Source organism: Peromyscus californicus, unplaced genomic scaffold (assembly GCF_007827085.1).
Source record: "Peromyscus californicus insignis strain IS unplaced genomic scaffold, ASM782708v3 Scaffold_11__1_contigs__length_118956290, whole genome shotgun sequence".
NCBI lineage: Eukaryota > Metazoa > Chordata > Mammalia > Rodentia > Cricetidae > Peromyscus > Peromyscus californicus.
In genome coordinates, this window is record NW_026294402.1 from 44,960,294 (window position 1) to 44,974,425 (window position 14,132).

At 46.6% G+C, this 14,132-nt stretch overlaps 1 protein-coding gene across 1 annotated transcript; it reads left to right on the plus strand.

Moving 5' to 3' along the window:
• The first annotated feature begins 2,758 nt into the window (after window positions 1–2,758).
• Plet1 (placenta expressed transcript 1) lies at window positions 2,759–13,919 on the plus strand. The gene is made up of 4 exons (XM_052728869.1): window positions 2,759–2,942; window positions 7,008–7,212; window positions 9,342–9,403; window positions 12,956–13,919. Exons 1-4 carry the CDS (start codon window positions 2,759–2,761, stop codon window positions 13,396–13,398), a joined length of 894 nt encoding a protein of 297 aa, XP_052584829.1. The 3' UTR covers window positions 13,399–13,919.
• The last annotated feature ends 213 nt before the right edge of the window (window positions 13,920–14,132 follow it).

Below are 14,132 nucleotides of genomic sequence, written 5' to 3' on the forward strand. Positions count from 1 at the left end.
TCACTGAGTGCCCTCCCTCCCTCTCTCCCTCTGCAGGTGGGGCATGGCTTCTGTGGCCCCTGGGCAGTTTTATGACTCTAACCTTAGCCTTCTCTTCCTGTTTGTGAGAGTCTCAGCATGTGTCAAAGGGGAGAAGGGTTTTCTGGCCCTTTCCTAGTCACACGCAGAACCACGCACAAACAGCCAGCCTAGCTTCGCAAGAATTCGCCGGAGCATTTGAAACTCCCTATGAATATCTTTCATGGTTTCTTTTCCTTCATTCAATCTCTTGATCCCAAATGGAATCACCGCCTCAAGACAACGCTTAAAAATCCCCACTTACTATTTTTGACCAACATCCTATTAATAAGGAGAAAGTTCTGAATCCAGTCAACATAATTATAAGCCCTAAGAACACAATTCCACAAGCAGATTCCAGAGAGTTCACATAGACAGTACTCACACCAGAGATGCGCCTATTTTGGAAGACCCCCAAACCCACGCTGGCTCCTTCTATCAGCTACTAGTTTTCTGGTGTCCACAATTATCATAGTAAATTTGTGAATTTCTGTGCCACCATGGAGATGAGATTAGCGGGTCCAGACAAGCTAAAATGCCACTGCACTCACTGTTTTCAATAACATTCAACTACTCTGATTTAAATGCATGTTTCCAGATTATTTGAAAACCTTTGGTTAATTTCTAGAGGTTTGTAAACAGCAGATTTTGATCATTATTGCCAACATTCTCACTGCTGATGTTGAATAGACTTTTTTTTAGAAGTCCTCACCCCAAGATGCCATGTTGCTCTTGAAAGAACACTTAAAAATATTATTGTAATTCAGAGCCTATAGGATGCTTCACCAGGTAAAGGGTGCTTGCCACCAAGCTTGATGACTTAGTTGAAGACCCAGAAGCAGCATGGTGGAAGGAAAGAACAGATTCCCACAAGTTCTGCTCTGAAGCAGGGAAGGTGCAGACACAAATTAGTTAACAAACATTTAAAACTGTTGCCTTGGTTCAATAGTATTTTGTTTGTTTGTTTTTTGTTTTGTTTCGTTTTTCGAGACAGGATTTCTCTGTGTAGTTTTGGTGTCTGGCCTGGATCTTACTCTGTAGACCAGGCTGGCCTCAAACTCATAGGATCCTCCTGGCTCTGCCTCCTGAGTGCTGGGATTAAAGGTGTGCGCTACTGCTGCCCGGCTCAATAGTATTTTTATTTCCTTTCAATAGTGTTTTTATTTCCTTTCTACTCACAAAGTAACTTACTTCTCCCTTGTCTCCTTCAGTGAGTAAATTATAAAATTTTAGGGCAACTGGGGATATGAAAAAAATATTATCTGACTTTTAAAAATAATTTCCTTGTGCTCAGGCTCTATGGAGGGAAGTTTCAGGAACAATGTAGATCTAATCTGTTTCTTTCCAATAAATAAATAAAAATACAGGGTGCTGAGGATGTGTTTAGTTGGTAGAGTGCCTGCCTAGCTTACAGGAAGCTCTGGATTCAATGTCCAGTGCCATATAAACTGGATGTGATGGTTCACCCCCATAACCCCCAAACTTGGGATGTTGAAGCATGAGGAACAGAAATTCGAAGTCCTGGGCTGCAGAGATGACTTGGTAGTTAAAAGCTCATACTGCTCTGGCAAAGGAAGGGAGGTTCACTCCCAGAACCCATCTTGTAACTGCCTGTAACTCCAGTTCCAAGAGATCTGAGACCTCTGGCCTCCCAGGGCAAATGCACTCACACACACATACCCACACGCACTCACACAAACGTGTAATTAAAAATAAAGTAAATCTTGAGTGTGGCCATACACGCCTTTAATCCCAGCACTCAGACAGCAGAGGCAGGCAGATCTCTGGGAGTTACGAGGGCAGCCTGGTCTGTGTTGCAAGTTCCAGGCCAGCCAAAGCTACACAGTGAGGCCCTGCCTCAAAAACTAAATAAAAATAAAGATTATATTTTCAAAGAAACTCAAGGTCATCTTCATGCACAGAGAACTCAAGGCAAGCCTAAAATGCACGAGACAGTGTCTTAAATAAGTAGGGCAGGTTTGAAGGCTCTGGGACTAAAGAAAGGCATCTGCCACCAAACCTGAGTTCATTCCTAATGACCCATGTAATGGAAGGAAAGAAATGACTCCAGAAAGTTGTTCTCTGACCTCCCGACACCCGCTGTGGTCCATGCATCCTCCTATCTCCCGGCCCCAACAAGTGTAATTGAAAAATAAGTAAGTAAATCCAGCTCTAGGCTAGTCATGAGATGAACTGGAAATTAAAGGAGCATCAGAAAAGGCTATACAATGTTTTGAGATTAAAAAAACAAAACCAAAAGGGCACCCATGCCTGAGTTTCTGCAGAGAAAGGCAGAGCTTCCAAACAGACCACCTACGCGATAATTACTCAACTGTGGACTTCCACTCCTCGGCGTTTACCACTTCTCATTAGCCTTCTCCACGGCCTCAGATGTCAGGTGCTGAGGTGACGGACGTGCACAATAATTTGTCCAGTCCTCTTCTTGAGCAAAACTGGAATTGGTAAAGGATGGTTGGTGACACGAAAGTGGAGGCTGGTGATTCATTCCTGGTGATGTCTTGGGCCAAATTCCAGAAGGCAGGTTTTTTTTTTTTTTTTTTTTTTTTTTTCAGGAGGGAGGAGGGAAATTTGCATACGACCTCACCCAGAAGCTCCGGCCCCACAGCATATAAACTGGAGAGCCCCGCACTCCTACTCAGTCTTACTACTGCCAAGCCCGGCAACCAAGCGGACCAGGACCATGGCTGCACCCCGTGCCTTGCTGCCACAGCTGGGGCTGTTCCTGTGCTTGGCTCTGTGCTTTTCTCCTGCCTTTTCTGCGAGTTACCAGAACCCCTGCATGGCCTTGGATACAGTCCTCACCTCTGACAACTTGGGAATCAGCACTAAGGCTGGGGGCTCTGGCGGGAACAGAACTTACACGGGTGAGTCAAAACCATTCATTCCGCCGTCCTTGGTTCTCGCAGAACAAACCCCTCCGTCCTTGCACTCAACGCGTGTGTGTGTGTGTGTGTGTGTGTGTGTGTGTGTGTGTGTGTGTGAACAGGATGGGAAATGAGGGGGGGCTGATTCATACGTGAGAGTGGTTTGGAAGGACCACGGGTGGTATAAAGCCCCAGGGCCCAGATGAACTGAGCCCCAGCCAGATCCACCTGGACAGACATATTAAAGGGATGTTATGTTATTTTGAGGGATTTCATTGTGGTCTACAGTTCCTCACATCCACTTGACAAAATGACGATACCCCAAGAGCACCAGGAGGGATGGTTTGCATTTAGTGCATGGGAAAAACCATGGGAGCTAGAGGAAGACATCAGTAGCCCACCTTTTCTGTGAGGAGCCCTGAGTGCAGAGGTGTCAAATGACTTGCTGGGGACTCACTGCCCACAGGCGGCAGAAGCTCCCTGACCTTATTCAATCTTCACCTAACGTTTTTCTTAGAGGTGTCTGGAAAGTATTTCACATCTTTCCCTTTGGTGATTCAACAAAACATACAAGTTGAAGAATAAGCTTTCTAATTAGTCAAATCTACTAGTCAAGGAAAATGCTTTCTACCTAGTTTTGCTTATACTTTGGGGGGGGAAAAATGTAATGTTCACCCTTCCTTAAAAGTCTAAGCAAATTTGGCAGAGACCACCTGGGTATGGCCTTACCCGTGGTCTGTGGAGGCCCAGCCTTGAAGGTGAACCACCATGCCGTCCAGGCCTTCCCACACTCATCCTGCTTGTCCCTACTGTTTGCTGGGGGCCTGTCCCTAAGCAAGCGCTCCTGCTGTAACAGGATGGTGTCTCATCCCATCACCCACCCCCACCCCCACCCCCCGCCCCGTGCGCCCCCCTCTCCCTTGAGAAGTGGGTCTTTTCATACCAGAGCAAGGAGATAAGTCTGGGTGTCTCATCCCATCGCCCCCCACCCCCGCCCCGTGCGCCCCCCTCTCCCTTGAGAAGTGGGTCTTTTCATACCAGAGCAGGGGAGATAAGTCTGTAATTCAAGATGAATGCTAGGTGAGTGTGTGTGTGTGTGTGTGTGTGTGTGTGTGTGTGTGTGTGTGAATCCCTTACTGCGAGAGCGATTGTAAAATAGCTCATCAGGAGACAGGCAGGTCTGCTGCTGAAATGGGAGAAAGAGAAGTCTGGGGCGGGGGGAGATAAGATGAAGACGTGGGAGCCTTTCTGAGCAGAGGGAGGCAGGAGGGGCGAAACAAGACATTGGGGAGTCGGGGGGAAGGGCGACCGCAGCTGTTCCTGTAGCCTCAGGGAAGAGGAAAAGAGCTCCACTTCCTTGAGTGCCTATACCTGCTTTGCTCTTTATCAGATTCCATTGCAAACCAAAATGTGTGCGAGCCAGCGAGCAGCTCTGAGGTAAATCTGACTCAGACTCTAAACTGAGGGTCAAAAATGCTCTCTGTCCTTGGGGATGAGAAGGGCCGAATTCCACCCCTACAGTTACAAAGAAGGCTTGGCCAATCCCTTCGTAGAATGTCATGGTGGGACTCAGGCCTTCCAGAGATCCCGAATAAACACCAGGTCAGCCACCTTCCCCTGTTTTGGTTTGAAATCCTTTTCCACTTCAGCATTGGGTCAACAGTGGTAAGCCATGTATAAATGGCTTCAGCGTAGCCAACACCTCAGAGCACCTTCCCTGGATCCGTTCAGGAAAGAAACCCGCAGTATTTACATTAAGACTATGCTAGGCCAGCCTCGGCCTCATTGTTCACTTCTATGGGCAAGAAGGATGTAATTTACTTCCTGAACTTTCCAGCTTTAAGAACATTGTACTCCACTGAATAAAGGATTTTTTTTTTAAGTGCGACAGACAGAACTCAAGACCTTGAACATGCTAGACAAGCGCTAGCGCACTACCACTAAGTTTACATCCACCCCTGCCGGATGCAGGGCCGCAGGATCGATCAAAAGTAGTCGTCTCCCTGGGCTGCCCAGCCGCTAACACCAATGAAACCATAAAGCATGCTTAAGTATTCAGTTCTAGAGTCAGCGTGTCAGTGTTTCAGGCATGAGGGGAAAAGAGAACTAAGTCCAGAGGAAGGATGAGAGCAAGATCTGGGTGTGTAAGTGGGGACAAGGTGAATGATAACAAAAAAGGAAGGTTCCAGACAGGCACCCAGACATGAACAAACACCAGGCCCAGGTGTGGGTCAGATAGGAGCCAGGTGCGTTTGCAGAGCAGCTGGGGGTGGGGGAGGTGGGAACCAGCTGCTGTCCCTAGAGTGGAACGCGAACAGAAGAGGGAGGCTAGGCTCTTGGGGCCCTGGATGCTGTCACTGACAGGGAAAAGACCGTGGAGGCGGAAATGTTTCGGTTCTCTAGGTGGAAAGGCACACTTCCTACTTGAGTCTGGTCTGGTCACCGCATGTTGCAAGGCATCCTGAGGGGAGAGACTGAGGCCACAAATCCAGAGAATGAAAGTGCTCAGGAAGGAAGGAAGGAAGGCAGGCAGGCTTTGAGCCCACAGTGAAAGGGGAGAAGCAGAAAGGAACAGTCGAGAAAACACCCGTGGAGAGCTTAGAGGATTGATGACTGTCTATCTAAGTGACACTGTTGCGCATCACCTTCCGCCACACCAAGATGCAGAAATGTAGGACAAAGGTCAACTCCTCTCTGAGTGAGTCAGGGCTTATGGGATATGCGTCAGCTGACCTTCTTGGCAAGCAAACCAGGCCAAAGAAATATAATGTGCTTAAATATAATTAGTAATAACATTCACAATTTGTGAATGTTATGAAACACATGTTGGCATCTTTTCCTCAGTCCTCTCAGGAGCCTTTACCAATAGGTAGCATCATCCCAGATGATGAGGGATAACATCATTGTTCCCCAGACCCAGAGCAACAAAGTGGGAACTTAAAAAAAAAAGTGTAGTTAAGGATATAGCTTAATTAGAGTGTTTGCCCAGCACATCCCAGGTTCTGGGATCTCATAAACCAGGCACACCTGCACACACCTGTAATGCCCGTACACAAGACAGAGAAGCGGGAAAATCAGGAGTTCAAGGTCATCCTCAGCTACACATGAGTCCAGCTCAGGATGAGATCCTGTTTCAAAAACCAAAAACTGTGCACAGTGACCACTAAGCCAGAAGAAACCAAGGCCTAGAGGTAACTTGTCTTGCTCCTAAGTACCAGAGCCAGAACAGGTAGTAGAGCCAGAACGCAGATCCAAGACTGTTTACTATTGTGCTATGTATATCAATATCAAATATCAATATCAAAGCATTTACCAGAGAGAATGACATATCCTCATGTTGAAATTAACAGAGATCAGTGAGGGCCCCTGTAAGTGCAGACAGGCTGGATCTCAGACCTCATCAGATAGAGAATACCCATAGGGGTTATTTGATTGGTCCTTGGATTAGGACTCTGTGGCTCAGACCTCAGTGTCTCACAGGTATCCCAACTGCTGCCCTACCCCACCCCCACCTTCAACAAACAAGACCAAGAGAATCAGCCTTTCTGGGGTCAGGAACAAGGTTTTGCTTTTACTCAGCAACAATATTCTCCGTATTCCTGAAGCACTTCCTAGGAGACCTCGTAACTTTTTCAGGGGTACCTACCTTTGAGGAGAGGCTAAGCTATTCACTCTTAGGATCTGTCCCCTCATGTGTAGCAGAACCAGGGCCAGAGGATGATCAGACTCTTAACTGCCTTTCACTGTAGACTATTTGGAAAATTAAAAAACAAGCATGAAGAAGAATATTAAAATCATCTGTAGCCCAGGCTGGCTTTAAACTTCTCTGTAGCTGAGGAGGACACTGAACCCATGATCCTCAATCCCCCACCTCCCATAGGCTGGAATTACAGGTGTATGGCACCCTGAGTTCCCTGTTAGTATCTTCGTAATTTTCAGCTAGGCTGCCTTCAGTTTTTTTTTTACAGAAACGGGGCCCTGCTGTCCATACTCTGTAACTTCCTTGTTCACACTTCGTTTTGGTTCTGCTTGGCTCACACTAACTGCTACCTCGTCCTGTCCTAGTGTTCGTTCCTGTGAACAGTTCCGTCAGTGCCGTGATTCTGAAAGCAGTGAACCAGAACAACAACACAGTGGGATCCTGGACTGGACCAGTTCAGGAATGCAATGACACCAGTGTCCTCTATCTCATGACATCCTCAAACAACTCCAACTTCCAGGCAACGTGGATAGCTCCTGATTCTGAGGATGTGACTAAAATCAACCTGCAGTAAGGATTGATCGTATTTCACTTTGGGATTTTGAATTTTCATAAGAGGTTTATACAGATTCACATTAACTAGGACTAAAATTAGACTGTGGGAGTGAGTGGAGAACCCAGCAGCGCCGCTTCTTGTCTGCCTCGCCTTCCCTTGCTGTGCCTTTCATGCATGCGCACGCACGCACGCACGCACGCACGTGCACACACACACCAATGCACAGTGCCCAACATAATCAGGAAGACTGGGATACTCTTTCAAGTTCTCCATATTCAAACTAGTGAATTTTTTTTAAATCTTTTGTTAGCATACAAAATAATAGATTTCATTATGACATTTTCATCATGTATATCATTGTACTTTGCTCCTATTCACCCTCATTACCTTCTCTTGTTCCCCCTTCCCTTCAGTTACCTTCCTTCCTGCAGATAGTCCCCTTCCACTTTCACACACACACACACACACACACACACACACACACACACACACACACACGAGAGAGAGAGAGAGAGAGAGAGAGAGAGGTGTAAATCTAGTGGAGAATCATTTGTAAAACATACACCCATTTTGGAAATGTGCAAATAAGAGAAAGTGCAACATCGAGTAAAAACAGTTTTTTCCTTCTGTCATAAAAAATGGATGCCCTGAGGCTCTAAGAAGAGGTCACCGGTGGCTGGCATTATTCTTTCACAACAGATGCCTCTTACTCTGAGGGCATGGTTTGACATTGGCTTCAGAAACCAGGTGTTGTGAAGAACGCAGTGTTCCTGAAAGGGCAACCCTGGCGTGCTGTGTCCACTGTCAGCACCTTGGTCTCTGTGGAAGCTGGTGACACTGTTAAGCCATGCTTCCCTCTCTTGCCACACTCTGGACCTAGCCAGGCTTCATTGGCTTTAGAGGAGGGACTGTTGTGCCCATAGAGTGATAAATGAAAGCAGAATCCAAAGGGAGTCATTACTACCAATCCCACCACGGCAACAGTTGCTTAGAAGCCAGCTAGCTCTACTTAGAGTAAGGATGTTGGCCACACTCGATGCACCAGCTGTGACAGAGCAATGACAATCTGCAGGAGAAACAGCACAGGGCCACCGACAGTGCAGACTTGCACATTTACTGCAATACACTAGTCTCTCTGCTTGTTCATAATATACACACCCATGATCAGCAAGACTGACTCAAGGGGAGGCGGACATAAGGAATACCACCATGGGGGCACACTACACTGAGTAGGGTCCAAAGGGGACGACAAAGGTCTTGGCCTGTGGGATTTACAGTGGACCTGGGAAACAGGACCCACACACATGTTAGTACTGAGGTGAAAGTCTTCCTCTGCTTTCCCTGAACATGTAGATTCAGAAAGAGCTCTGTTACACACTCTCCAGCCTTCCTCTACTTCATCACACACATCATAACTGCAACTGACTCCTTAACTAATTATCTGGCTAGTCACTGAAATCTGTCTCTGAAGACACTGTAAACGCCATGAGCGTAACAGCCATGACTGGTGGGTTCACTGTTATCTGCTCACTCCAAGCACAGTGACTGGTATACAGACTGTGTCCTTTCCTTGGTGACCTGCTGGATGTATAGACAAGGGGCCAATGTTATAGTAGACCCACTAATTTAATAACAACAGGATGAGCTCTGAGAATCATTTAATGAACGTTGAGTACCTGCAGTATGGCAGACATTCACAACAGAGCCTGCCCTCCAGAAGTCAGCCCTCTAGTGGGTAGAAAAGCTCATAGCAACGTTAACAAAAGGTGGGAGTTTGTCAGGATTAACCATAGGGAGACTGGACTTAAAGGATATCCTCGAGTTTCTGAACAGATATGATCAGGGAAGTTATTACAGACAAAAAGATTCTCTTGAACAAGGGACAAATATGTGTACCAGCCTGTGGGGAGTTCCTAATGATGAAGCTGGTGGGGATGGGAGAGCTGTTTAGAGTTAAGACCCTGGAGGAGTTCGGTCAAGTCAACACGAACGAGGTCAATATTTAATGATCAGCTTATTGTGCCATATAAAAAGTACGCTCAAAAGAGATTAACAGGATGGGGTGGTTCAGAAAGGCTAAGATGTAGCTTGTGAGTTTCACAGACAAGATCCTCACCATTTCTCTCACTGATTTGCCCTCCAGAGTCTCCATCGTCACCGCCAATCGCACAGCTATGATGTCATCTGTGAGACTGGAACAGATGAGTGAGTTCTGTTGCAAACGCTTTGCATATTTACCGATAAACTCAAGCAGTCTGGAAAATTATTTTACCCAAGTATCAGTTGAGTTTCCCACCATCCTCATACCTAATGTGAGATTTTCCCCAACCTTTTGTTTTATGTCATGTGGAAAAACAAAAGCCCTCTCCAAGATTTGTGCAACTTTTCAGAAATCCCCATGGTCACCCGTGGTTCCAAACCCTGTTTCAATAGGGACTACTTCTGTTCAGTACTAGATAGGCACCAATCTGAAAAAGCAACATTATTCTCAGTGTCCACCCAGAACCTGAAACCCCACTCACACAGGCTTTCACAGGGTCCACCTTTAATCAACCAGTTTGTAAGGGAATTATGCAGGGTAGGGGGATTGGAAGGTACTAGTTATACAAAAAGAGTTGGTATCACAAAAATGACAATAATGTCATAAGTTCTTGTCGACTTGCTTTTTGTTTTTGTTTTTGTTTTTCTTTTGCAAAAGGTAGATTGACCCTAGTACCTTGGCACAAACTAAGAAAGTACGTGATTGCTTAGCTGCATCCTGACCCTTTCATGGGTTTTCTTTCTATTCCGTGTGTGTGTGTGTGTGTGTGTGTGTGTGTGTGTGTGTGTGTGTGTGTACGTGTACGCACGCACACATGTATTCACAAACATGCATGCATGTTCATGTGTATGCATGTATTCATGCTTATGGAGGTCAGTAGTCAGCCTCACCTTGTTTTTTGAGACAGGGTCTCTCACTGGCCTGGGACTCACAAAGTAGGATGGTTAGCCAGTGATTCCAGTGATCTGCCTTCTTGGCCTCTCTGGTGCTGTGATTACAAACATGTGCCGCCACACCTGGAATTTTCACAAGGGATTGAGGAGATCAAACTCAGGTCCTCAAAACTGAGTAAAAGGACTTTACTAAGTCATGTTCACAGCCCTTTCACGAGTTCCTAACAGCCTTAGCCACTCTCGTCCCCACCAGGAATTTCCACCAGCCTTCCACAGGGTGCAGACCCCAGGCTCATACTTTCCTGGGCTCCTCATCCTTCCTCTGTTCCCTTTTCTCATATTTCCCTGTAAGAAGCCAAAGCATCCGAGCTTCAGAAAGGAGAGTCAACTTCCCTAAGGACACAGAGAATGTCCAGAGCAGAGTGAGGACTCCAATTCCACATCTTACACCTTTTTCTACTTTTCTTAGACTTAGGTTAAAACTAAAGAGATCATTTCAATGCAGTTTTTTTAGTCTAAGATTCAGCCGAGAGCATGTGTGAGGCCTTGGAGTCAAATCTCCAGCATGGGGGGGTGTTGTGGGGGGAGAAAAACAAGAACTATTAGTCTTTCACAATGTCCAAATAGCAGGCCTTCTTCTTGAGTCCCAGAGCACTGAAAGGCACACAGCATGTGGCTGGTTTTTCTTTAGGTTATCTACTACCAAATGCACCAATGGAACAGTTATTTCTAACAACAAGTTTTAAAGTGCTTATGCCTAATCAAACTATTATATGACAGTCTTAACTTTTTCCTGGGTGGCTTTCCCTCTCTGAGGTTATTTTCTCCCTCAAGGACATTTTTGAGAAAAACATTTGCAGAAATGCTAATGGAGGGGGAAATGTTTATTTCTAATCAGGACCCCTTAGCTCTACCCTAACAAAATACAGTTTAAAAATTAGAGGAAAGGTGTGGAGTGGTGGTGTACACCTGTGTTCCCAGCAGTTAGGAGGCTAAGGCCAGAAGGTCACCATTTCAAGGCCAACCTGGGCTATACACAGAGCAAGACTCTTGTCCCAAACCAAATAAGAGAATGACAGAAAAGGGGACGAACGTGGCTGTGCTCTGCTCTCCAGCTGCATGGAATGTCCTGGAGAAATGCTGGAGAGAGAAGGCACCGTCTCAGAGCAGGAGCGCATCCACCAGGCAGGCAGAAGGAGGCCTGGGCCTGGGCCATTTTCCTTCTTCTCTTGGTGCCAAGTTCTAAAGGGGAAGAAAGTAAAGTGGGCAGTGGGGGCAGAGTGTGTGGACATGGGAAGGACAAGGGAGGGCATCCTCTGCCTTCCTCTACGACTTTCTTTCTTATGACTAAAGATAGGGGCTCTCGCTGAACCTAGAGCTTCCCATTTCCAGTTATGCTGTTGGCCAACAAGTCCCAGCAATCCTCCTGTCTCTGCCCTTTCCTGAAAGTGCCCTTCTACCCACTCCCAGCTAAGGGTGAGACACCCTTGAAGTGTCTGAGCTCCAAGCTCCAGGTGTTCTGGCATCAGACAAGTCCCTAGGAGTGCAGGCCTGGCTCTCTTTGCTTCTCTAAGAGATAATCGCTGAGAACCAGTGTCCAGCCAGAACCTGCAAGAGAAAATGGCTAGAAAATGGCCTGTGGCTTGCTAGCTGTAGAAATAAAGTCAAGGATAGGGTATCTCTAGATACCTGTCTAGATAGGGTATCTCCTACTAATGTTAAGGCAGAGGCCACTGTTCTTGGTTCTACATGATACTGAGTTCTCACAAGGCCTCGGAATTAGCAAGAAAGTCATAAAATTGCACTACATTGGGTCATATCTGCACTAGAGTTGAGAGTATGAAGATACTTGAGAGCATACTGCCCAACCAATGACAAGTTCATATGTTTTATAAATTCTGTGGGTCTCCTCATCTCAATAGACTATTCGGGTGCTGGAGAGATGGCTCGGCTCAGCAGTTAAAAACACTGGTTGTTATCCCAGAAGTCCCAGGTTCAATTCCCAGCACCCACGTGGCCCTCACAACTCTCCGTGACTCCAGGCTCAGGAAATCTGACAACCTCTTCTAGCCTTGAGGGCACTGTATGTGATGCACAGACACACATGCAGGCAGAACTCTACACATTTGAAAAACAAATAAGCAAAATAAAATGCAGGAGAAAAGACCATGCAGACCTTAAGGATAGAGGCTTAGGGTTTTTTGTTTGTTTTGGTTTGGTTTGTTTTTTTTTTTTTGTTTGTTTGTTTTTTTTTTTTTTTTTTGGTTTGGTTTGGTTTTTGGTTTTTTGAGACAGGGTTTCTCTGTGTAGCTTTGGAGCCTTTCCTGGAACTCACTCTGTAGCCCAGACTGGCCTCGAACTCACAGAGATCCCCCTGCCTCTGCCTCCTGAGTGCTGGGATTAAAGGCGTGCGGCGCCGCCGCCGCCGCCGCCGCCGCCGCCGCCGCCGCCGCCGCCACCACCACCCAGCTGAGGCTTGGTTATTTTTATTACTTAGCAGTCTGAACCTTCTAGCTGCCTATAGCTCCCTCCCCCACAAGGCACTGGAGAAATATTGACCAACTTTTGCTCCTGATCTCTGGCTTTACTGTCTTGAAAAAAAGTATTTGTTAGTATTGTGTGTGTATGCACACAACTTATGTGTGAAGGTCAGAGGACAGCATTTTAAGATCAGTTCTCTTCTTCCGCCTTTATGTGGAATTGAACTCATGACAAGTGCCTTTACCAGCTGAGCCATCTTGCCAGCCTTTTTCTAGCGCCTACCCACCTCCCAACAAAGGTCTAAGAACATTGTTTCTTTGATTATTTCTCTTTCTCCCCCAGCAACACCTGCACCCTTGACCCCCACCCCTGAGACTTCTGGGACCAGCCGGACCACAACCATGACCACAGGCAAGAGCCAGACCACAACCATGACCACAGCCAAGAGCCAGACCACAACCATGACTACAGGCAAGAGCCAGACCACAACCATGACTACAGGCAAGAGCCAGACCACAACCATGACTACAGGCAAGAGCCAGACCACAACCATGACCACAGCCAAGAGCCAGACCACAACCATGACCACAGGCAAGAGCCAGACCACAACCATGACCACAGCCAAGAGCCAGACCACAACCATGACCACAGGCAAGAGCCAGACCACAACCATGACCACAGCCAAGACCACAGCCAGAAGCCCGGCCGTCAACGCCCTCGGCAGCCCCCTCGCAGTCTCCCTCCATATCCTGCTTGTTTTTGTCATCAGCAGACTCCTCTTCTAGAGGAGACGGAGGAAGCCAATCTTTGACCTACAGAACGTCCTCCCAAAGCTAACTCCAGGCCAGTGCTTAGCCGTGTGAATGAAGATTTTTATGTCCTCAGCATGCAACTCCACCACCTCGGACCACAGACATGTGACACAAACTAGTGTGTTTGAGCGACACAGAGTTTGCCGGGATCTTTCAGGGCACAAATTCTGCTTTTTGTAAATACTTAGGCCAGTCTAGTTGTGACCCGGAGTTCTGACTCTCAGTTCTACATGCTGACAGCCAATCTGGACTTCTGTTTATTGCCAAAGGATTCCCATGAGCCTCCTGGGCTGGGGGGTGGGAGGGGGATCCTTCTTTACTTTCAAGATGATTTTAGATTTCTGGCCAAATCTACTCAGGTTACAAAGAACTTCTGTGACTTACATGACTGAAGGGAAAAAAGAGAAATGAGTGACAGTCTCGTGGCTCCTAGCAGATCCCCATTGTGCCCAGACCAGCAGGTTTTGAAGAGCAGAAGTATATGAAAACTATGTCTGGGGGCCAATGACGGGACACATGATTTTTTTTTCCCTAAGTCAAATAAACGATACGTTGAACAAGAATAATAAATGTGTTAAATCGAAAGATAAGCTTTAAATGAATGATAAAATACAAAGTGTTACCCAAATTTGTTTCTAAAACTACCAATGAAAGTGTGTGTGTGTGTGTGTGTGTGTGTGTGTGTGTGTGTGTTTGTGTGTGTGTGT